This window comes from Podarcis raffonei, chromosome 17 (genome assembly GCF_027172205.1).
Source record: "Podarcis raffonei isolate rPodRaf1 chromosome 17, rPodRaf1.pri, whole genome shotgun sequence".
NCBI classification, from domain to species: Eukaryota; Metazoa; Chordata; class Lepidosauria; order Squamata; family Lacertidae; genus Podarcis; species Podarcis raffonei.
In genome coordinates this window covers 8,531,997-8,555,225 of record NC_070618.1, presented here as the reverse complement: position 1 = coordinate 8,555,225, position 23,229 = coordinate 8,531,997, and the positions used below count along the sequence as shown (strand labels likewise).

Sequence of the window (23,229 nt, the reverse complement as noted above, 5' to 3'; positions counted from 1 at the left end):
TGCTCCGGTGGGAAGGTAAACGGCATTTCCGTGCACTGCTCTGGTTTCAGTGTTCTGTTGCGCCAGAAGCAGCTTAGTCATGCTGGCCACATGACCCAGAAAAACTGTCTGCAGACAAACGCTGGCTCCCTCGCCTGTAAAGCGAGTTGAGCACCGCAACCCCAGAGTCGTCCACGACTGGACTTAACTGTCAGGGGTCCTTTAACTTTTTTTAATATGCTTGCGGTCTTGCTTGCCTGGGTGGAGGTCTCTGTGTGTGGAAATGCCTGGTTTTTGCCTAGTTAGAATGTGGGCAATTGTACAAAGGTAAGAGTCACATCGTTCACCACACTGACTTTGGTTTCTGGCCACACTCGCCATTGGCATGTGGCGCCCCAGAAAGGGAATGTAGAAAAGAAAGGTTTCTTAGCCCTGGAAGGGAACTTACACTTTATGCACGGTGGTTTTATCCACCTATGTGTTTCTTGTTTGTTTTGCAACTGTACAAGTTTTCAGTTCCAGGTTGGAAGAGCTTGCAAAACCAAAGGAGATCAAAGACGTGTGGAACTTTTTCCGGTAAGATTGTGTGGCTTCATAAAGGATGTGAATCACAATAAGAATTATTTGCATTTGGCACCTTAACGTGCTCATTGTCATAGGCCTCATCCGCATTATGCATTTAAAGTGGTTTCATACCACTTTTATTCCCTCAAAGAATTCTGGGAACTGTGGTTTGGCCTCACAGAGTCCCCTGGGAAGAGGGATTGAGCATTAAGACTTGTTCTTCAAAGTGAGGGGAATGTGAGGAGAATATGGGTCTCCTAACTTCTCTCAGCACTCTTAAGAAACCAGTTCCCAGGAGTCTTTGGGGGAAGCCATGAGGGTTGAAAGTGATAGTGCTTAAAATATATAGTGCAGATGGAGCCATAGCTGTCACAATTATCTTACGACAGACTTGTACTAAAGACCCATATTATCAGCTCCATATTTTACATCATTAGAGGTTGAAAGCAAAGACAGGCTTGTGGAGTAGAGGTCCCGAATATTTTTCTTTCTGTATATTCTGGATGGGTAATGAAATTTGGAGAAAATTAGATTGGAGGAGGTGATCTTGTTTATTGGGTAGAATATTATTATTATTACATGATCTAGAGATAATTTGGGGGGAGGCAACTGAAGGAGAATCAAACTGATTTGGACCAGGATCTGTTGAGAATTGAATTGGGGGGTAAATTAACTGATTGGGTGATTTGGAGTAGGGTGCAAATTAATCGAATATATGGGCTGATTTGAAAGGCAAAATAGCCTGCCTCCTGTGACATTTAAAACATAAATCTGCATTTATACTTATATTATTTATTTATGACATCAATATCCCGCCTTTCTCCTTCATGGAACTGAAAGTGCAAGGATGCTGCCCCATAGACCTTCAAACTGTGCCCTTCAAATTTTTAACAGTTATAAAGCCTGGTGTATTATGGGTAGCTTGAAAACCATCAGAAGATGGATCACGGGTTATTTGAAAAGATATTTAGTGGTCCTTTTGACTATATTTGAAAGTGCTGGTCACCATGGTTTCAGCATTTCGGCATTTTGCTTTGGAGTGACTCTACCCTTATTGGTGCATTTCAAGCTCACTTTGGTTGGATTCCTCCAAAGTAAATACAGTGGCGTAGGGATGTGGGTGGCGCTGTGGGTTAAACCACAGAGCCTAGGACTTGCCAATCAGAAGGTCGGCGGTTCGAATCCCCGCGACGAGGTGAGCTCCCGTTGCTCGGTCCCTGCTCCTGCCAACCTAGTAGTTCGAAAGCATGTCAAAGTGCAAGTAGATAAATAGGTACCACTCCAGTGGGAAGGTAAACGGTGTTTCCATGTGCTGCTCTGGTTCTCCAGAAGCGGCTTAGTCATGCTGGCCACATGACCCGGAAGCTGTACGCCGGCTCCCTCGGCCAATAAAGCGAGATGAGCGCCGCAACCCCAGAGTCGGCCACGACTGGACCTAATGCTCAGGGTTCCCTTTACCTTTACCTTTAAGTACAGTGGTACCTCAGGTTGCAGACGCTTCAGGTTACAGACTCCGCTAACCCAGAAATAGTACCTCGGGTTAAGAACTTTACGTCAGGATGAGAACAGAAATCGCACGGTTGCGGCATCGGGAGGCCCCATTAGCTAAAGTGGTACCTCAGGTTAAGAACAGTTTCAGGTTAAGAACGGACCTCCAGAACGAATTAAGTTCTTAACCCGAGGTACCACTGTACACTGAGAACATAAGAACAGCCCTGTTAGGCCCAGTCAAAGCATCTTGTTCTCACAGTGGCCAACCAGATGGCTATGATAAACCCATGACTTGGAGCCAAGCACAACAGTACCCCTGCCTGGTTGTGATTCTCATGAACTGGTGACCTCCCAAGGAATATAGGGTTTAGGACCGGGATACTTGAAAAGCCGTATCCCAACGCCATGTCTTCTCTGAGACAGTGACCAGGCTTAGAATTTCCTGTTTGTCTGACTCCATCATTGTTGACATTTTTGCACCTTCTGGCTGTGGGCACAAGGTGTTGAGCCCTGAATTCTATTTCTGCCTTTTTCCCTTGAAAGAATTTTTGGCTTTACTTTTTTTAAAAAGTGAGTTTTTTAAAAAAATAGTATTGCTTTTATTTCCTGCTCTCAGCTGTCTCAAAGATCTTGTAAGGTGGACAGAAAGTGTGGGATATATGTGTAAATTAATGGTAGCCAGCCAAATTGGGGAACCACAGCCATCAAATGAGTGACCTCCCGTTGTAAAATCACCGTTAATCAGTTTGCTCCCAGAAAGTCACAGATCTTTAGAGATGATTTTGGGTGAGAACAACTATAACAGCATACGTGTGTGTGAGTGATTTGCGTAATATAAGAATAAATGCTTAATGCGATAACCTATGGTTGTGTGCAGGAGTTTCTAACCATGGTTTGAGTGGCACTTTTGTTTTTATTCACAACAGTAAGTTAGTCTGGGGAAACCAAGATACAATATGGCCCCTTTCCTCACGTGCTCTGATGTGTCGGCCAACTTCAAGAGTCTTAGGCCTGGCAAAACCCAAGAAACTAGATGCAAATCTCCCGCGCAGGTTTGTCATTCTTACTTTCCCTCATTTAAAAGCATACAGGAGCTGAGTGGGTTCAGGCCAAAGTCAAGGATTGTACTTCTGATTCCCTGCGGAGCTTGGGATTTGTGCTTCCTGAACAGCAGCTTCCCATGCTGTTTATGGCAAGCCTCTTTTGAAACCAAGCAGAAAGGTTTGGGAGGAATAATATATAATAATCATAATCATAATAATTTATTATTTATACCCCGCCCATCTGGCTGGGTTTCCTCAGCCACTCTGGTGGCTCCCAACCGAATATTAAAAACACAATACAGAATTAAACATTAAAAGCTTCCCTAAACAGAGCTGCCTTCAGATGTCTTTCGAAAGTAAGATAGTTGCTTATTGCCCTGACATCTGATGGGAGGGTGTTCCACAGGGCAGGTGCCACTACCGAGAAGGCCCTCTGCCTGGTTCCCTGTAATCTCACAGTGAGGGAATCACCAGAAGGCCCTCGGAGCTGGCCCTCAGTGGAAGGGTGGGATATGAATTTAATAATAATAATAATAATAATAATAATAATTATTATTATTATTATTATTATTATTATTATTATTATTTACCTTGCTATATGGCATGTTAGACTGCTCAGCAAAGAAACAAAGCTATACATTTAAGGCAGATGTGGGGAAACGTGGGACCACAGCTGAACTACAAGTCCCATCTGCCCCAGCAAACATAGTCAATGGCCAGGGATGATGGGAATTGTAGTTCAGCACCGTCTGGAGCAGCAAAGGTTCCCCACACACGATTTAATGGCTTCCATTTGGGACGGTGCAGACTTTGAAATGCGTCTGTGATGCCGCGAGACAAGGAGGCTGCTATATCTTCTCCCGCTTATTCCCTGCGCTGAGGCCTTCTCTCCTCTCCAGCACCCACTGTGACAAGCAGGACTCTAGGTCTTAAGTTGTGGGTGAACATATCAGACGACACAGTGATTCTTCAAACAGCTCTTGTTTATTCACAGGCCAGAACAGAACTGAACTGAAGGCTTTCAGCCAGCCTGCTTATATAGAGCTCCAGTACAACGTAACTGTAACAATTTTCTAAAACTATCCAATCAATGAACGTCACTTTCGATCCCTTATTTGCATAACTATCTACAGTATCCCCCTGCTGGCCCAGGGTGAGAACTTCAGTACATAACACTAGGTGTGCAGCATAGCAGATGGTGTGGGAGACAGACCATACACTGTGGGTGTCAATATGCCTTTGAGCCAATGCTGACAACTGGGCTCAATATCTGGATCCTCCGTGACTGGGCTAGGCGACTGGAGCGCTTCCAGAGACCTTCCAATCCTGGAAAGCAGGTCTAAGTGTCCTGGACCCACAACTGCCCATTGTGAGCACCAAACTCAGCAGAGTATGAACAACACGGAAGAAAGCTGTAAAGCATAACTTCTTTTATTTCTAATAGCTACTGCAAACTAAAAACTAAAGAGCTACTGGCTTGCATGAGTGTTACAGCTCTCACTCAGCCATCTAATCTCTACATAGATAACACACAAACTACCCACAGAGTCAGGGGTAGAAGTGAAGAGCAGTTTCCGCTCCCTCCTTTCTGAAAACATAAGGAGATTTTTGCAATGGGAGAGGTGAAAATATCAACAGTGGGGAGATGGGTAGCAGAAAGCCACAGCCCCTGGCAACCCACACCACATCACTAGTAATAAGTGCTGCTGCTGTTTTTGGTGTTGCTTCTGAGCTTGGATATGGTGCTCCAAGACCGTACCTGCTGTGGCGAAGGAAGCCGCTCAGGCACCTGGGGCGAACTGCCCATAGGGGTGAGGCGAGGGTGGGGCGCACCGCAGGGCCTCCAGAGTCTGCCTGCCTCCTCCCACTCAGCCGCCCTACAGCTGTGGGGGGAGGCAGCGGGCGGACTGTTTGGGCAGCACAGAGCCTGCATGCGCCCAAGCCACCGCCTCTCTCCCAGGAAAGATGCATGGCTCAGGCACGCTGCAGGCCATGTGGTGAGTGTCGCCCAACATTTTGTCACCCCCCCAGTGATGACACCCAGGGTGGCCTGCACCCACCGCAACCCCCTTCCTCCGCCCCTGCGTACGTGTATCAGAGAAGTGAGGTTACAGGGAACCAGACAGAGGGCCTTCTCGGTGGTGGCGCCAGCCCTGTGGAAATCCCTCCCTTCAGATGTGAAGGAAATAAGCAGCTATCTTATCTTTAAAAGACATCTTAGTGAAGCTTTTAATATTTAATGCTGTATTGTTTTTAACACTCGATTGGAAGCCGCCCAGAGTGGCTGGGGAAACTTAGCCAGATGGGCGGAGTATAAATAATATATTATTATTATTATTATTATTATTATTATTATTATTATTATTAATACTGTCTTCATGGCAATGTCCTCTTGCCAGTGCCTTAGAATTCCCAGGATTCTTTGGGGGAAATCCTAACAGTGATAGAACCCTCCCAATATATATTTTGTAATGAAGACTTGCCCCAAATTGGCCACTGCTTTCCCCAAGTGTTGGTCTCCTATTAATATCACCTTCCGGAGCTGCAAAGATGTCTCTCTAGGTGAAGTGAAGAAAGTCCGGCGTGTATTATTATTCACGGCGTAAGTAATAATAAGGGCATTCCAGATTAATTTTGGTTCTCCGTCAAGAACTGGCAGGCAGAAGGGAGAGATCGTGAAAAGGATGTCGCCATTACTCTCGGTTGCCAAGAGATCTGACTCACCAAGTGAGCAGCTGTTTGTGCTGGAATTGCAGGATGTTTTAATTTGAATTCCAGGCCCAGCACTGGGGCACTTTTGACTGCCAGTTCCTCAGGCACAGTGGAACAATTCATGGAATGATTTAAGCACAGTCTATATAGTGCATATTCCATGCCTCTGACTTGCCCCCTAGATTCCTGTTTGGGGCAAGAAATATCAGCTACAAGTGAATATGTGCATATAGCACAAGTGTTGTCATATCAATGGCAGTGTGTGTGTGTGGTCTTTCGGAGGGATACAGAAATACAGTGGTACCTCTGGATATGAATGGGATCTGTTCCGGAGCCCCGTTCGCATCCAGAAGCAAACGTAACTAGCGACGGCACGTCTGCGCACACACACGTCGCTTTCCGCCGCTTCTGTGCATGCGCATGATATCATTTTGAGCGTCTGCGCATGCGCAAGCAGCAAAACCTGGAAGTAACGCGCTCCGTTACTTCTGGGTTGCTGCGGAACGCGACTCAAACATGCTCAAACATGCTCATGCGCAATCAACCCGAGGTATGACTGTAGTGCAGAATACTCTGATGGCACAGAATTCAGCTTCCTAATAATCTCACTTCCCCCCTCCCAAGAAAATTTCTAGCCAAGATGGCTATATGTTTTTTCAATGAATAGGACAGTGATGGGGAACCTGTTCCACTCCAGAGGTTGCATAGTAAGGGCTTTGGGGAGTTTGCAGGCAGGCACAGACCATAGAATACCTGTTTGGATGAAATGACAAATAATGGGTTGCTGCAAACCAGAAGTGGAGATAGGAAATCACTGCATGCGATGAGAGGAGGAAGGAGAATTCGGGAACACAGAAGTCCAGGGTCCCTTGTGGCTTCTTAACACAGTGCCAGCCAGTTTGGCACTATATTTGAGCAGAGGTCCCTAGAAAAGCAGCCTTTAATAAATTGCCACGATTCCCTTTTAAGAGGTTGTGTGTCTTTAATACATCTGTATTAAACTTAGATATTCTTTTAAATCAATACACTTTTTTTAAAAAGTTGGCTTTTTTGGGGGGGCTTAAAATAACCATTTCAACTCCCACCCCAAAATGATTTTTTTAAAAAATCCACAATGATGGAATGGAGAAGGCTAGCCTAGAACCCTTCTCTTCCTGGATGGTGCAGTTGTTCATATTAATCATAAGCCCTGGGCTCCTTTGGGGGGGGAGGGGAAGTGGGATATAAATATAATAAAGAAATAAAATAAAGAAACCACGACGTAGAACCAGGATGAATAAAATAAGGTGGAACTCACACTTTTGACTTGCTGTTTGAATTAATGCCAAGCTCTGCCTCGCCTCCACTGACGCCTTGCGGTTTTTCCAAGGTCCATCCATTTGTATAGTTGTGGCCGTTCGTCTGAGATCTGGCACCGCCCTCCTGGATTATATTCTATAATCCCGAGCCAACGGATATTACACCTAGCAGAACCTAGAAGATGCGCAGAAACGTACCTGAAACAAAGGTGAGAGACTCGTGCTGCCAACTGTGTTGATTGTCAAGAAGCGACAGGATCAATAGGGATTGGGGCTGACATTGTATGAATGCAGCTTCAAAAGGTAGCAGTGGGAACCCGCTAGATATAGAGTACGGATAATGCAAACATAATTATAGACAAATCCTCAGAGACCATGGCCTGCTTTGGGTGTCACATTCCTCAGGAAATAAAATATTAACAACATTATATCTTACTTTCAAATTACTAAACCCCTGGTGGCAGAAACTGGGCAGAGACTGAGCAGAACCCAGTAACTTATAAGGGGAGTATTTTCTCTGTCATGATGGAGAAACCAGTCATATGGACATGTGCAGTTAAAAAATTTAAAGTGAGTTTTAGTTAAAGGTGGTCCCTGGGCCTGAGAAGGTAGAGCTTTAGATCATATGGTCTTGACAATCTCAGACCGTCCAAGTGTCCCTGTTCTCCAGGGGCAGTCCCTGATTTAGAGAAGCCGTCCTGGTTTCTGATTTGATACCGGAATGTCTCGCTTTCCCTTTGGACGTTCCTATTTTCATCAGAGATATGTTGGAGGGTATGGAGTTTTCTGATCCCCTGAGCCGTCTGAAGGCTGAAGTATAGGGAAGTTTAAAAAATGTTTTATTATGTTTTTATATATGTTGGAAGTTGCCCAGAGTTCTTGGGGCAACCCAGTCAGATGGGCAGGGTATAAAATAATAAAATTATTATTATGGAATGGGGTGTCCCTATTTTCATCGGAGAAAAGTTGGAGGGTATGCAATCTTCTCCCATTTTTCAACTGCACTTTCCCACAATTGCAAGTAAAAATTGAGGGAGAAGTAGAAGCATAGAAAGAGGTGATGTCATGGAGAAAAACTGAAAGGGGAAAAGGATCTGAGCAGATGGAAATATGAAAATCTATAAATGGAAACCTGCAGTTCCCTCTTCAGCGCATTTGCGCGCGCGCACACACACACACACACACACACTGAATCCTGAACTGGCCCAAATCCCTTTCAGAATCTCTATGCCATCTTTAAAAAGGAGAGCATCTTAAAAAGTAGAGACATCACCTTGCCAACAAAGGTCCGCATAGTAAAAGCTATGGTTTTCCCAGTAGTGATGTATGGAAGTGAAAGCTGGACCATAAAGAAGGCTGATCGCCGAAGAATTGATGCTTTTGAATTATTTTGAATTGAGAGTCCCATGGACTGCAAGAAGTTCAAACCTCTCCATTCTTAAGGAAATCAGCCCTGAGTGCTCACTGGAAGGACAGATCCTGAAGCTGAGGCTCCAATACTTTGGCCACCTCATGAGAAGAGAAGACTCCCTGGAAAAGACCCTGATGTTGGGAAAGATTGAGGGCACAAGAAGAAGGGGATGACAGAGGATGAGATGGTTGGACAGTGTTTGTGAAGCTCCCAGCATGAGTTTGACCAAACTGTGGGAAGCAGTGGAAGATAGAAGTGCCTGGCGTGCTCTGGTCCAGGGGGTCACGAAGAGTTGGACACGACTAAACGACAACAAATGCCATCTTTACAATAGCAAGAAGCAACTGTTACTTTGGAGGGGTGCACTTTTCATTTGAAACTAGTAAAATGCCCATGATTAAGATAGGAGGGGTGGTCTCATGAAAGAATGACATTTATATTGGAGTGACCCCTCAGGACATTGACACCAGTCAAACTGCCAAACTTATTTCATTTTCTATCGCACATGCGCACAAGCAGAACATTAGTTGTGATCTGCATTTCTAGCTGCAGGAACAGCAGCTGATTATCAGCACCCACTAACTGTTTGTATCATGTGATACAGAAGCCTAATTATGTTCACTTCTTCACTTGATAAGCAACTCAATAACATCTGGACCCTATCCATTTTGTCGGCTTGCTTTTTGGTCAGAATCACAGGCTGCCATAATTTTTTGCCATCATTTCTCTGTACAAACGCTTCAGTCGTTCATCATGTACACAATAGTTCTCCCTCCTCACGTGTTTGGACCTTTTTTCGCTGATCTGCTGCCAGTTGAACGAGACGGTTGTCTGCTCCCCTGTTCCCACCAGCTATAAAACTTGAGGGTGAGGCATGAAAAAGAAAGCAGCTTAGCAGAAGCAGTGGGGAAATTGGAAAGATCAGAGAAGAGGCCTAGGGATGGGAAGAGAACTGCTGCTAAACTCTCTTCATACACAGAGATCTCGGCCTCTTGGTCTTCCTCTTTGAAGAAAGAAGGCAACGCTTTGGTGAAGGGGGTAACCCGTCCCTGGACTGTATGATTTGCAGGGCACTCACATGACTGAATGGCTGATAATGGAGAGAGAAATAACTGCACATAGAAAACAAGCATGTCAGGGTGGCTACATCCCTTCTCTTTAGCATCTGGTTTTCTGTGTGTAAGGAATTTTGTATGGAGGAGCATTCAAGTTGCAAGGGCCCCAAATATCATATCCTCCAATGTTTCTCCAATAAAAATAGGAAGGTCCTAAAGGAGGAGGAGGTTGTGGTGGTAAAGGATCCCTGGGTGGTTAAGTTCAGTCAAAGCCGACTATGGGGTGCGGCGCTCATCTCACTTCAGGCCAAGGGAGCTGGCATTTGTCCGCAAACAGCTTTCTGGGTCATATGGCCAGTATGACTAAACCACTTCTGGTGCAACGGGACACTATGATGGAAGCCAGAGTGAACGGAAATGCCATTTACCTTCCTGCCACAGTGGTACCTATTTATCTACTTGCACTGGTGTGCTTTCGAACTGCTACATTGGCAGGAGCCAGGACCGAACAACGGGAGCTCACACCGTCATGTGGATTTGAACCACCAACCTTCCGATCGGCAAGCCCAAGAGGCTCAGTGGTTTAGGATACAGTACCATCAGTTGTTGTTATATTTATATTTATATTTATACCCCACACATCTGACTGGGCATTTTCTAACATATATAAAAACATAATAAAACATTAAAACTTCCCTATACGGAGCTGCTTTCAGATGACTTCTAAAGGTTGTATAGTTACTTATCTCCTTGGCTCGGGAGTCGCATAACTCCATACCCTCCAACACTTCTCTGATGAAAATGGGGCCATCCTAAGGGAAAGCGGGACATTCTGGGATCAAATCAAAAACTGGGATGGCTTCTGTAAATCCTAGACTGTTCCTAGAAAATAGGGGTGCTTGGATGGTCCAAAATAGCAGCATTAAGTGATGAAGATCATAAGCAGATTTATATATTATATGTTGTTTGATGTACGGCCTAAGTCATTGCACAATGACAGTACACAGTCGGGGTTTCGAGGAGGAACACCAAATGGATTTTCAATCCTAGAGAGGAACGTAGAACTCAGCATAATGCCTGTGTGCGCACTGTACCTTTTAAAGCACATTGGGAGTGCATGATTCCCCTCAAGAATTCTGGGCCCTGCAGTTTATGCCTCACAGTGTTGCAGTTCCAGCAAGCCTTGGGGTGGGCAGGATGTGTTTCAAATCTGCTTTAAAGGCATAGTGTGCAAGCAGCCATATTTACAAGGACCAGAAGGCAACACTGCTCTGTCAAGCATTACACAGTGAATGCTCGCTGGAAGAGTGGGGCAGAAAAAGCCACAGAGGCAGATGAAGCAATGGTAAATCAAAAACATTTCCAGAAACTTTAACATGCGGTTGAGACTTGTATGATTTTTCTTGCCTGTGTGTCCTTCCAGTCACCCCATGGCAGGGGTGGGGAACATTTTCCAGCCCAAAAGCCGCCCTCCCTTCTGGGCAGCCTTCCAGGGCCAATGTGCTGAAGGCAAGAGAGGGTGGAGTGGTGCATGCGGGTTTTAGCTCTGCACCCGGGGCGGCTTTCTTCATGCTCTCACAAGGCTCTCTCTATCCTCCTTCAGCCAGGCAAGCAGAAAGCATGGGCAGAGTTAATGGGCACATTCCAGTCAGGCAAAAACGCCCAAGCAGGGTGCAAGGCTGGGAAAGTAAAGGCGTGTGACTCTGGCCGCATGTGACACCTGAGCATGAAGTTATCCTGCCCTGTGGGGTAGGGGACAATGTTGTGTAGTGGTGCATTTATATTGTGGTTGGCAGTCGTAGAATCATAGAATTGGAAGGGACCCCGGAGGCCTGGGCAGGTCGGGTCGTCCTCTTATATCCCTGCTGGGATTGACAAGGCATCTGACCCTCACCTGAATCTCATAGCTCTCCTGTAGCTGCCTCTGATTAGTTTTCATTTAACTCTAGGGGGAAATAATTAGCATCCCGCATCATGTGCATGGAAGTTGAGAATTCCTTTCCACCTCAAGGAAGAGGCATTTGGAATTGTTGCATGTCACATGTCTGTTTACATTCCAGCACAGCTTGCTGGGAACTTCCGTTTGTATATAGCTTTTGCTTTTGCTGTTCTCTCTGAGACGACATGAGAGAGAGACGACATGTTTCTTTGTTCTGATTTATGTTTAATAAATCTGTCGCTGTGGCATGACATAAGGTTCACGCCTACTTCTGTGTGCGCAGTACACTCTGCTAATTGCGTGCCCTGGCTTTTGAAGTTCGGGTCGCTGATTTACATCGGAGCATGGGCCAATGGAAGGAGACGTCCGAGCTGGGCTTGCCAGCTGGCCTCCCGGCCCCTCTGCATGTCAACGCAGGAATCTTAACTAAAGCATCCAGGACATCTAACCTCCGAGGAAGGAGAGCCCTCCACCCTCCAAGAGAGACCGTTCCACCCTTTAACAGCTATTATAGTTCTTCCTGATGTTTAGTCAGAATCTCCTTTCTTGTAACTTGAAGCCATTGGTTCAGGTCTTAGCTTCCAGAGCAGGAGAAAAGAAGCTTGCTCCATCCTCCATGTGGCAGCCCTTTAGATATTTGAAGATGGCTGTCATATCTCCTCTCAGTCTCCTCTTTACCAGGCTTAACATACCCAGCTCCCTCAGCCGTTCCTCATAAGGCTTTGTTTCCAGACCCTTGATCATCTTGGTTGCCCTCCTCTGCACATGTTCCGGCTTGTCAATTTCCTTCTTTAATTGTGGTGTCTAGTATTGGACACAGTCCTCCAGTGTGGTCTGACCAAGGCAGAATAGGGTAGGACTATTACTCCTCTTGATCGGGGTACAATACTTCTGTTGATGCACCCTAGAATATCATCCGTCTGTTATATCTGTCTGTTATTATTATTGTTATAACTCTCTGTCTCAGGAGATCATTATCAGTGCCTCCGAGAGTGAAATCAAAGCACTGCATTAGCACCTCCCTGGGTTGCAAGCCTGGGCAGTGTGTATGGAGGTCCTGAGCTGCCCAGATATCAAGACCCACCTCTCAGCTTCACAGATGTGATCCAGAAGAAAGCAGAGCAATACATTTGGCACCAGCTTGGCTGTAGGAGTTGATGGAAAGAGTTGTACAAGGCGTCATCCAACCGTCTTAGGGACTCCACTCTAGATTTTTGAAGGGTTTACTCCTTAGCTTTTTCTTCTCCCGAAGATATCCTGCAAGGTTTAGGATCAGTTTTATTTTTCCTAGATGGGCTACCTTCCCAGGTTGACGAGCCCCATCTGCCTCCTCACCCTTCCCTCTACACATGCAGAAACCTTATTCTATGGTCTCATCTGCTCCATCCACCGGAGCCTGTCTTTGCATACAGGGGAAGCCCTTCACTCACCCAGGGTGTGAGACCCATCAGCTTCCCTCACCTGGTTTAGCCAGCCAATCAAAGTCGTTCCTGGGGTGTGGCCACTGTCGCATGGTGACAGCTGACTGCAGGGCAGGGACCAAAGGTGGACAAACCATCTCATAAAGCAGGGATGGCCAACTCCTAAGAGACTGCGATCTACTCACAGAATAAATAACAGGCAGTGATGTACCCCTTTTGGGGAGATTGTGGAGGGCAGGGCAAGGGGGCAGGGCCTGATTCTATTTTACCACCACTGAGGAAAGGGAACCAGCAATTGTCTGTGATCTACCAAAACCTCCCGGGGATCTACCAGTAGATTGCGATCGACCTGTTGGACATCCCTGTCATAAAGGATCACACACTCGAAGTACCAACACCCCAATACACCCCTGATTTTATATTAGGTGTAGCCAGTGCTATTTTTCTAGAAAAATAGGTGCTGGAACTCACCATGAATACCTCCCTTGTTCAATGGCGCCCACCTGAGAGGTGCCGGAACTGAGTTCCAGTGAGTTCCTGCTAGAAAAAGCCCTGGGTGTCGCATATAAAAGAGCACTTTCAATACACACACCTCTTTAGACATTATATAAATATTATGCTTGCCACTCGCATCTATGAGTTGCAGTTCTGTCAGGTAGCTATAGAACTCGCACCTAGCTATACGCTGGTGGGGGGTGGGTTGTGGGGGCAGTGAGGAGTCACCAGGCAGTTGCTAATGGTCCCCTGTTTGTGTTTGCTTGCAGGCCCCGCAGTTCCCCGCAGTGGCCTGTCAGTAGCGCAGCACTTTGCTGGGAAGCTTCCCCAAGGATTTTGAGCCTCTCACATCCGCGAAGCCTGCCCTCATCCTTCTCCTTTCCAAAAGAGGTAATCAATGATGATGCTAAACCAGAGAACACCATCAACAATGACAATTTCAACAAGCGTTTCCATACACAGGTTCCATACAAAGTGGCCCAGGATAATGGGAAGCCTCTGTTGTTAGGTAAGGTAGAAATATGGAGGCTGATGTTGGCTGAACTCTCAGCCCATGCAAGAGGAATGAAGGAGGAGACTGAAAATGGTGGCAGTCTTGAGTGCTGAAATATTGCAGGGGCCCAGGTAAGCCCCACCCCCATAATCAATCACATGACACGATGCACGCACACCATTTGAATGGCAATGCCCATCAACTTTGCGGTGCCCGGCCCTTTCAGATGTTTTATTGCAGGTGCCAAAGCTCCCATGGCCCCTAGGGGTTTGCTCCTATGCAGGTATAGTATGGCCTTTATTCCATATCCAGCAAGCTGATTGCAGAACTGAAATGATTCAGGGCCTTTCTATGTAAGCAGCACGTACCCAAGCATCATAAAAACACCTCATTTCATTCTGCGACTCATCCTTCTTTCCTCTTCCTTTCTTGATGCAACGCACTCCCACTCTGTTCAGCTAAAATGGGTGGCCAGCCTTCCTGTTACGTAAGATTTCTTACGCCAGGGTGACATTACGCAGCCACACATAGACTATTCCTTTTAGTAGAGAGCCAGTGTGGTGTAGTGGTTAAGAGCTGTAGACTTGTAATCTGGTGAGCTGGGTTCGCATCTCCGCTCCTCCACATGCAGCTGCTGGGTGACCTTGGGCCAGTCACACTTCTCTGAAGTCTCTCAGCCCCACTCACCTCACAGAGTGTTTGTTGTGGGAGAGGAAGGGAAAGGAGAATGTTAGCCGCTTTGAGACTGCTTCAGGTAGTGATAAAGTGGGATATCAAATCCAAACCCTAATGTGTGAAATGGGATAAAAAATACTACAGAGCGGACTGCCAAGGCTCTTCCCTATTTTGCGGACGTGGGCAGAAGCAGCTCTCAGTTATAGCTGTTTCCACCCATAAAGGGCAAGGAAGCTGAAGAGAATGTGGAAGAAGCCATTTTCTCAATATGTGTTTTTTTGTGTGTGTACGTAAAAGGGACAGTTTCTGGGGAACAAACCTGTTCCCAGCCAGCTATTACCTCTTCCACGACAGGGAACAAGCCATCTCCCATTGACACTTCCTCTGCACATCCACCCCCCCCCGCCCCATTGCTGGGCAAAGTAGGCCCCTGAGGTACAAGCCAACTGTCAAAATGGCTTCTCTCCCTTTCCTCGCACGTCATGAGGCTGAATATGCCAGCCCTTATTTCAGATGGGTGGACAGACGTCCCTTCTCTCTTTTGCCCTGTGTGGGGAAGAAACAGGCTAAGAAGGCAGATTGGTTGGCCCAGCCTCCATGTGGCTTTAACAGGCCCCCCCAAATAAAAATAAAAGGCTAGTCATGAAGCAATCAAAAGACTCCCCGAATGCAAATTACATGTGCAAAGAGGAAGAGGAATATCTGGATTGGGTCATAGTGGGGCTAAAAGGGTAAAAGCCCTGATCCAAATTGGGCTCCCCACATGGACAATATGTGATTATTTTTTTAAAAACCTGCACTTTAAAGGCACAGCTGCATAACAACAATGGAGCATCGTCCTGAGTTGTCAAGGGTACTCCCCACTAAAGGAAGGTACCCAGAAGATAGTTAACATTTTATTGTCAAAGATAACTCTGGAAACCTACACACCCAAGCTAGCATCTAGGCAGCTATTCCCAGGTCCGCACTTTATAGAGCAGTTGCAGCAACAGGGCAGCACTCACCCTTTACCAGTTTATGTACCTGTGAGCACGCAGCTGGAGACTGTGCCTGCATGGCAACTTCCTTTGCTCTTCCCTTTTCAGTCCCCTCCTGGTTCTGGGAGACAGTTGTGCAGGAGAGGGTGGGGAAGCACCTGGCCCTTCACTTGCCTGACCTACCTTTTCCTCTGGCCCATCCTGTGCTCCACCCTCCAGCTCTGAAGCTTCCCATGCCTCTTGACTCTTGCCTCCTGGCTGGTACAGTTCCCCGCAAATCACTGACCCCCTCTCCCAAATCAGACTCCAGCTCCACTTCTCCCGGTGCACATTTGACCGTGTTCTGCAAGTCCCTGACCTGAGAGGTTGTTTGTGCATTACAGTGTATGAAATAATGTGTTTGAGGTTGTTACAGAAAAATCTAGGTGCGAGGCTGCTCAGTTACCCAGCTCGTCGGGCAGAGCCCGCGGGTCCCTGCAGAATAAAGGAAGGATTCCAGCCAACCGGAGCAAATAGCTGTAGACCAAAGTTTATTGCACAATAGGTTCAAAGAGCAAATTTGGACCCCGAGGATGGGGCAACAAAGACTTTTAAAACTTTCCCACCATATCCCAGAATACAGTTCGTACAGCATCATTGCTACATCATTGCTACATCACTGACATGTCACAAAAGGGGAAGGGTTAACCTTGGCAAACATGTCCAGACAAGTCCTTGGTACAAGATTAGCATAAGCAGACATGGCACGGCAAGACTCAGGTATAAGATTAGCATAGACAAATATGTTTTAAGTACCCACCACCCAAAAGTACAATAGAAGTTCCTTTGCATGTCTGGAGCCTGAGGCAAGTCAGGTGATGAGATTTGGCTTCCCCTGGCTAACAATGAGCCCAGCAATTGTCACCTCTGAGAACTTCCTGGAGTCCTTTTTCAAGGGGAAAATAGCTTTGGAATGGAGGAAACTGGGAAAGGAGATGATTTTATGTTATTTTTAAAGCTAGGTAACTTACCTGAGCTGTCAAGTTGAAAGGATACATTTAGGCATAATATTTGTAATACAGTATTTAATTTAAAGATGTGCCCCCCCCCCGTAATTTCCGTAACAGAGGTGTTTTGTCTTTGCTCTTGTTTGTAACGTCTGTCCTAAAATTAAAAGACTCCTGTTTTCTGCTTTGTTTGCTCTGTGTAGCCTGAAACGCGTGTTAGTAGGTCTGCAATGCATGCTTCGGCATCCGCAAGAATCATAAGCATTTCCCAACCGGTACAGAAGAGAGATACCTTGTGCTATGACAGCAGATACAAGGAGGCTCCGATCCGACACGTAATTCTGTTACTTTGGTTCTTTGGGATTTGAACTTCAGCCCCTGCCTTGTTTTTCAGGATTGCTTTTGGGAGATGGGGAGAGCGGGGCGGGGAGGAGTAAAGACACCCTAAATCTTTGATGAAGCTCCTGTATATTCTCCTAGTTTTGTTAGGAATATACAGTGGTACTTTGGTTCTCAAACTTAGTCTGTTCCAGAAGTCCGTTCCAAAAACAAAGCGTTCCAAAACCAAGGCGTATTTTCGCATAGAAAGTAATGCAGAACGGATTAATCCGTTCCAGACGTTTAAAAACAACTCCTAGAACAACAATTAAACATGAATTTTACTGTCTAACGAGACCATTGATCCATAACATGAAAGCAATAAACAATGTACTGCAGTCACACAATCAATCAATCAATCAATCAATCGGTAGCTGAACTGGGTTCCACCAAGTCACAAAAGCAAAACAAAAAGAGCCGCAAAACAAAAACGCAAAATAAATAGCAAAAACAGACAGACCTCAGCGTAACACTCAAAACGGAAGTGTAACTCGCAAAACGGAGCACGTTCGGCTTCCCAAAAAAGTTCGCAAACCAGAACACTTACTTCCGGGTTTGCAGTGTTTGGGTTCCAAGTTGTTTGAGTACCAAGGTGTTTGAGGACCAAGGTACCACTGTACTGAATATAATCAGTTGTGTGCTGTTCAGCAACAAACGCTCCTGCTTTGTTCCACAGGTGACCCGGGCTGCCTTGAATGCGGTGGCAAGTCCGAGGTTAATAGAGCTTGCGAGAGCGAAAGCGCTGGCTCCGGGGAGTGCCCCTGACCGGCCCCCTGAGTGGCCAGTCTCAGCAGCGGCAAAACATGCTGTGGCTTCGCCTAGACTTGGTGAACTTGCTCAGCCTGTCGCAAGGTGGGACTTCCTGGGATGACTCGATGAATATGTTTTGCTTGCACTCAGAGTCTGGTTGATTCTCAGATTTGAGGCGGGGGGTGGGTCAGGAAAGAAGGGCTCTGTTACCATCTTCTTTTGAGGTGCATAGCTTCACCCAGAAACTCCAGCGGGTGCAGAATGCCGCAGCAAGACTCCTTATGGGGTCCCCACCGTGGGATCACATTCACCCAGTGCATTTCCATCTGCACTGGCTCCCGGTGGAGTACAGGATCAGGTTTAAGGTGCTGGTTTTAACCTTTAAAGCCCTATACGGCCTAGGACCCTTGTACCTATGGGATCGCCTCTTCTGGTATGTCCCACGGAGGACCTTAACAGTCTGCAAATAACAACACCCTGAAGATCCCGGGCCCCAGGGAAATTAGACTGGCCTCGACCAGAGCCAGGGCCTTTTTGGCCGTGGCTCCGGCCTGGTGGAACGCTCTCCCACAAGAGACCAGGGTCCTGCGGGATTTGACATCTTTCTGCAGGGCCTGCCAGACGGAGCTGTTCCGCCAGTGCTTTGGGCAGGATGCAGATTGACTTTCCTTTGTATAAAAATAAGCCTGAAGGAGGCCCCCATCCTGCTCACAGGGTCCTTGTATGATCAGTGGAAACAGTTGGTCCTGACAAATATTAACCACTCTCAGTTCTAACCTGATAATTGCCACCTGCCCAGATTTTAACTTGCCTGAATTACCGTATTTTTCACTCCATAAGGCGCACCTGACCATAAGGTGCCCCTAGTTTTTAGAGGGGGGGTGCAAGGGAAAAAAAATTAAAGGGAGCGCTGAGCAGAGCCTGTATGCATCCCAGGCTCTGCTCAGCACTCCCTTTCACGAGCCGCGTGGAGTGTGTGTGTGGCTCCCCAAGTCTGTGGCTCGAGGAAAAGCCCCCAAGAGTCACACACACACTCCGCAGGGCTCTTTAAAGGGAGTGCGGCTCTTGGGGGCTTTTGCGGGAGGTGGGGGAAGGGACAGAGCTGTGCTCTGTCCCTACCCCCACCTCCCTCAAAAGTCAGGGATAGCCGCTAAGGCAGAAGCTAAAAGAGCTAGAGGGAGCCCTGCTCCTGCCAACCTAGTAGTTCGAAAGCACGTCAAAGTGCAAGTAGATAAATAGGTACCACTCTGGCGGTAAGGTAAACGGCGTTTCCGTGCGCTGCTCTGGTTCGCCAGAAGCGGCTTAGTCATGCTGGCCACATGACCCGGAAGCTGTACGCCTGCTCCCTCGGCCAATAAAGCAAGATGAGCGCCGCAACCCCAGAGTCTGGACCTAATGGTCAGGGGTCCCTTTACCTTTACCTATCCCCGCCCAGCAGGTATAACTTCAGGGTGGGATTGTTCTGTTATTACTTCAGATCCATTTTGTATCGCAGATCACTGTTTAGACTGACGACTACCTTCCCCCCTCAGGGCCGCGACCCAAATTGTCCAGTTTAACCCAGAAGCCTTTGTTGTGAAGGAGACTGCTAAAAAGGCATACTGCTCAGAAAGGGTCAAGGAGCTAGCGAAGCCAACCCAGCGCTGAGCTAATTCATCAAATGTACTTACCTCTCTCTACCTCACAGGACCTAATTTTAAATAAATTAGGAGAATAACTGTGATTGCCTTCCTCTCTTTCTTTCTGCCACTATCTTGGGCCCACTGGCATACACTCCAACATTTCTCTGATGAAAAAAAAAGAGACGTCCCCTCCAGCATTTCTCCAATGAAAATAGCAACGTTCTATTTCCAAACCTTCCAACATTTCTCCAGTGAAAAGAGGGATGTCCTAAGGAAAAGCGGTACATTTCAGGATCAAATCAGAAACTGAGACCGCTTCTGTAAATCTGGGACTGTCCCTGGAAAATAGGGACACTTGAAGGGTCTGAAATGGTGCTGAACTATTAACAGCACACAATAATTCTGTTAAATGTGTGTTTTCTTCCACTATTTATTCAGTCTGTGCACACACTGCATTTTAAAGCGCATTCTGCATGCTGTATGTGCTGATCTTCATGCATCATCCTTATCCCAAACACATCCCACCCTTTTCAACTAAATGTGTTTTTTCTTGCTCTCAGTTTAGTGCAAAAGTGTAATGCTGTATACATTTGCATTGCTCCTTTGTGAGAATGACAAGGAGTGCATTTAGAGAGGATCTGTTTTGTGGGTGGAAAAGTTTTTAATGTTAGATGTTTTATCATATTATTATTATTATTATTATTATTATTATTATTATTATTATTCTGTTGGAAGCCACCCAGAGTGACTGGAAAAACCCAGCCAGGTGGGCAGGGTACAATAATAAAAAATATTATTATTATTATTACTACTACCACCCAGGGGCGTAGCTAGCTGCTCCAGCACCCAGAGCGGTGGGGATGGGGCAATCCACCCAGCGGGGTGGGGCGATTTGCGCATGGGGGTGCTGCGGCGAGCTGCCCACGGAGTCCGCCTAGCGGACGCAAGCCCCACGCTGCCATTTCAGGCAGCACGGGGACCCGAGCCACGTGTCACTCCCAGGAGAGACGCATGGCTCGGCGTGCTACAGGCCAGGCCCCGCGGTAAGCCCCCCCCCCCGCGGTGTGTCATTTTGTCACCCACTCATGGATGACACCTGCGGCGGACCGCACCCCCTGCACCCCCCCTTCCTACACCCCTGCTACCACTACTACCACCAGTTTGGGACATCACGGTAATGTTTCTGTTGGATGTTACCAAAAGTGATTCTTCCCTAAGTCCTTTACTATGCTTGATGTTGCGGCCAGCATACATTTTGCTTCCAGCAAGCTGAGTTTGTGGTCATACCTTTTGCCTTTTGCTGTTCCCATGCATTGAGGAAGGGAATGGCGGAAGTTTCCACCAATGCTCCCAGTGGCTGCAGCGGCCAGGATGTTTTGGGGCAGACCTGGAGACCTGCAACGACAACTACACAACAGCCTCAGGAGCTCCTGGGAGCAAGTGCTGCACAAGATGACCGTTGGTGGACCTCAGCAAACGGCAACAGAGTACTGCAACAACTCCATTTGTAGTGAAAGCATGGTGGTTGCTCATCATTTCTGACGTCCTCGAATCAATCCAGTGAGACAACACCATGGGATATTTTTGCTCCCATGAGTGTAACTCAAGGATAATGGAGAAAGTACTGTCCCATCTCACCCCCCAGTTATTCTGGATTTCCTAATTTCCATACTGTTTGCTTCATTTTGGTGAAATGCGTATACAAATCCTCATTTTGTGAACTAGTGATGTTAACATTCCATTTTACAACATCTTTCCTGTTACACATATTAGCATGCAATTAATTGGCATGGTTTGCTTTCACCGTCTTGTGGCTTCACTTTTGTTTTCCATAGTTAATGGATGTGGCAGTACTGGCTTCCAGAACTTAAAAAACCCAACATATTTGCAACCAAAAATATTCATTTTGAAACACAGGTTCTATTTCTGATTTCAGTGACTGATTTTAATGAAACTCTTTCCTGAATCCCAGTCCCAAGCCCTAGTTACATACAAGCACATTGATTTAATAAGAACCCTGCTGGGTCAGGACAAAGATTCTGTTAGCATGCTGTTCTCATGGTGGCCAACCAGACACCCATGGAAAACGTGTAAGAAAGACCTGAGTGCCACAGACCTGTTCCCACTTGTGATTCCCAGCAAATGGTAGAGCCATACTGCCTCAGACAGCGAAATTTCAATGGCATGTATCCAACTCACTCATGGGAATAATTTTTTAAACATACCATTACTTCACTTCAGCTGGCTCTGAGGGGGGTCAAGTCACCAACAAACCTTTCAAAACGCTCTTCTTCAGATTTCTATCGAAATTCACAGTGTATTGGTTTAAACATCAGTAAGTGCTTAATCCCGTCCCCTTCTCCAACTAGAGATATAAATGTGGACTTTGTAGTGGTTGAATGGACTCGGTTCTGGCTATGCATAATATTATAGAACTCTGAAACTGAGGTGAAGAGGTGAGCTATTCTTATCTGTGTAGACCAGAGGTTTCCAAACTTATTTGGCCTAGCATTCTCTTTTCCGGAAAAAAAATATATTACTCAGCACTCCCTTGGAAACCTACCTCCTTTAAGGGAACAAACAGAAAGATGCAGTGACAAATTTGCATTCTTTCATGTATCTATATTTCTACCTATATTTCTCTGTAAGACAGAGTTGTTCCACCTGGCCTTTGGCTTGGAATCAACTTGATTCCCTTCCCCTCTTTCTTTTTTCCTTTCTCCTGTGATGGAACTTCTATTTGGGGACTTCCCTGGTTTTTTTCTGGCCAATGTAGGACCAGTCTGGATAGTTAGCCTTGGTGAAGACTTGACCACTCTTGGGTATAAATAAAATTTATACATTTTATAAATGTATAAATTTATACATTTATAAATTTATGTATAAATTTATTATACATTTAATAATAATAATAATAATAATAATAATAATAGTAATAATAATAATAATAATAATAATAATAATAATAATAATTATTATTATTATTATTATTATTATTATTATTACCTACCCCCTACAACATTTTGTGTGTTTTAATGTTGTATTTTAATCTTGTTTTTTTAAGTTGTATTTCAATCAATTTGTTTTTATATTGGTTGTTAGCTGCCCTGAGCCCACTCTTGGGTATAAATAAAATTTATACATTTTATAAATGTATAAATTTATACATTTATAAATTTATGTATAAATTTATTATACATTTTATAATAAAATTATTATTATTATTATTATTATTATTATTATTATTATTACCTACCCCCTACAACATTTTGTGTGTTGATTTGGAAAATCACAGCAACTTTTACTCTACGCGGGTGGCCCTGTGAGTTAAACCACAGAAGAGCCTAAGACTTGCTGATCAGAAGGTCGGCGGTTCAAATCCCCACGACGGGGTGAGCTCCCATTGCTCGGTCCCAGCTCCTGCCAACCTAGCAGTTCGAAAGCACAAAGTGCAAGTAGATAAATAGGTACCACTCCGGCGGGAAGGTAAACGGTGTTTCCATGCGCTGCTCTGGTTCGCCAGAAGCGGCTTAGTCATGCTGGCCACATGACCCGGAAGCTGTACGCCGGCTCCCTCGGCCAATAGAGCGAGATGAGCGCCGCAACCCCAGAGTCGGCCACGACTGGACCTAACGGTCAGGGGTCCCTTTACCTTTACCTTACATGACATGTACAAATGGTTTTCCAACATTTTCTTCTTTCATTATGCTTCCACCACCCCCTTTATTTTTATTCAACGCTCCCCAATTGCACCCAAGGCTACTACCACCCCCCCTGGATCGTTCCAGCACCCCACAGGGAGCAGTATCGCCTACTTTGAGAAAAACTGCTGCTGGCCCTTCTTGGCTTCTGTTTCTTGGTCATACGAGAACACCAGGGGTGGACCTTTAGATGATAAACTGACAGGGTGACCAAATCAACCAGAAGCATGCATAGCCAG

At 46.0% G+C, this 23,229-nt stretch overlaps 1 protein-coding gene across 2 annotated transcripts in view; it reads left to right on the top strand.

The window, feature by feature from the left end:
* THEGL (theg spermatid protein like) overlaps positions 1–19,390 on the top strand; it is a 33,457-nt gene extending 14,067 nt beyond the window's left edge. For both annotated transcript variants that reach the window (XM_053370891.1, XM_053370892.1), the window contains 7 exons: positions 496–555; positions 2,961–3,086; positions 7,159–7,296; positions 13,678–13,798; positions 16,743–16,874; positions 17,594–17,769; positions 19,200–19,390. In XM_053370891.1, the coding sequence (XP_053226866.1) occupies positions 496–555; positions 2,961–3,086; positions 7,159–7,296; positions 13,678–13,798; positions 16,743–16,874; positions 17,594–17,769; positions 19,200–19,314 (868 nt within the window). In that variant the 3' untranslated portion in view covers positions 19,315–19,390. The remainder of the gene's footprint in view (positions 1–495; positions 556–2,960; positions 3,087–7,158; positions 7,297–13,677; positions 13,799–16,742; positions 16,875–17,593; positions 17,770–19,199) is intronic.
* Positions 19,391–23,229: the final 3,839 nt, after the last annotated feature.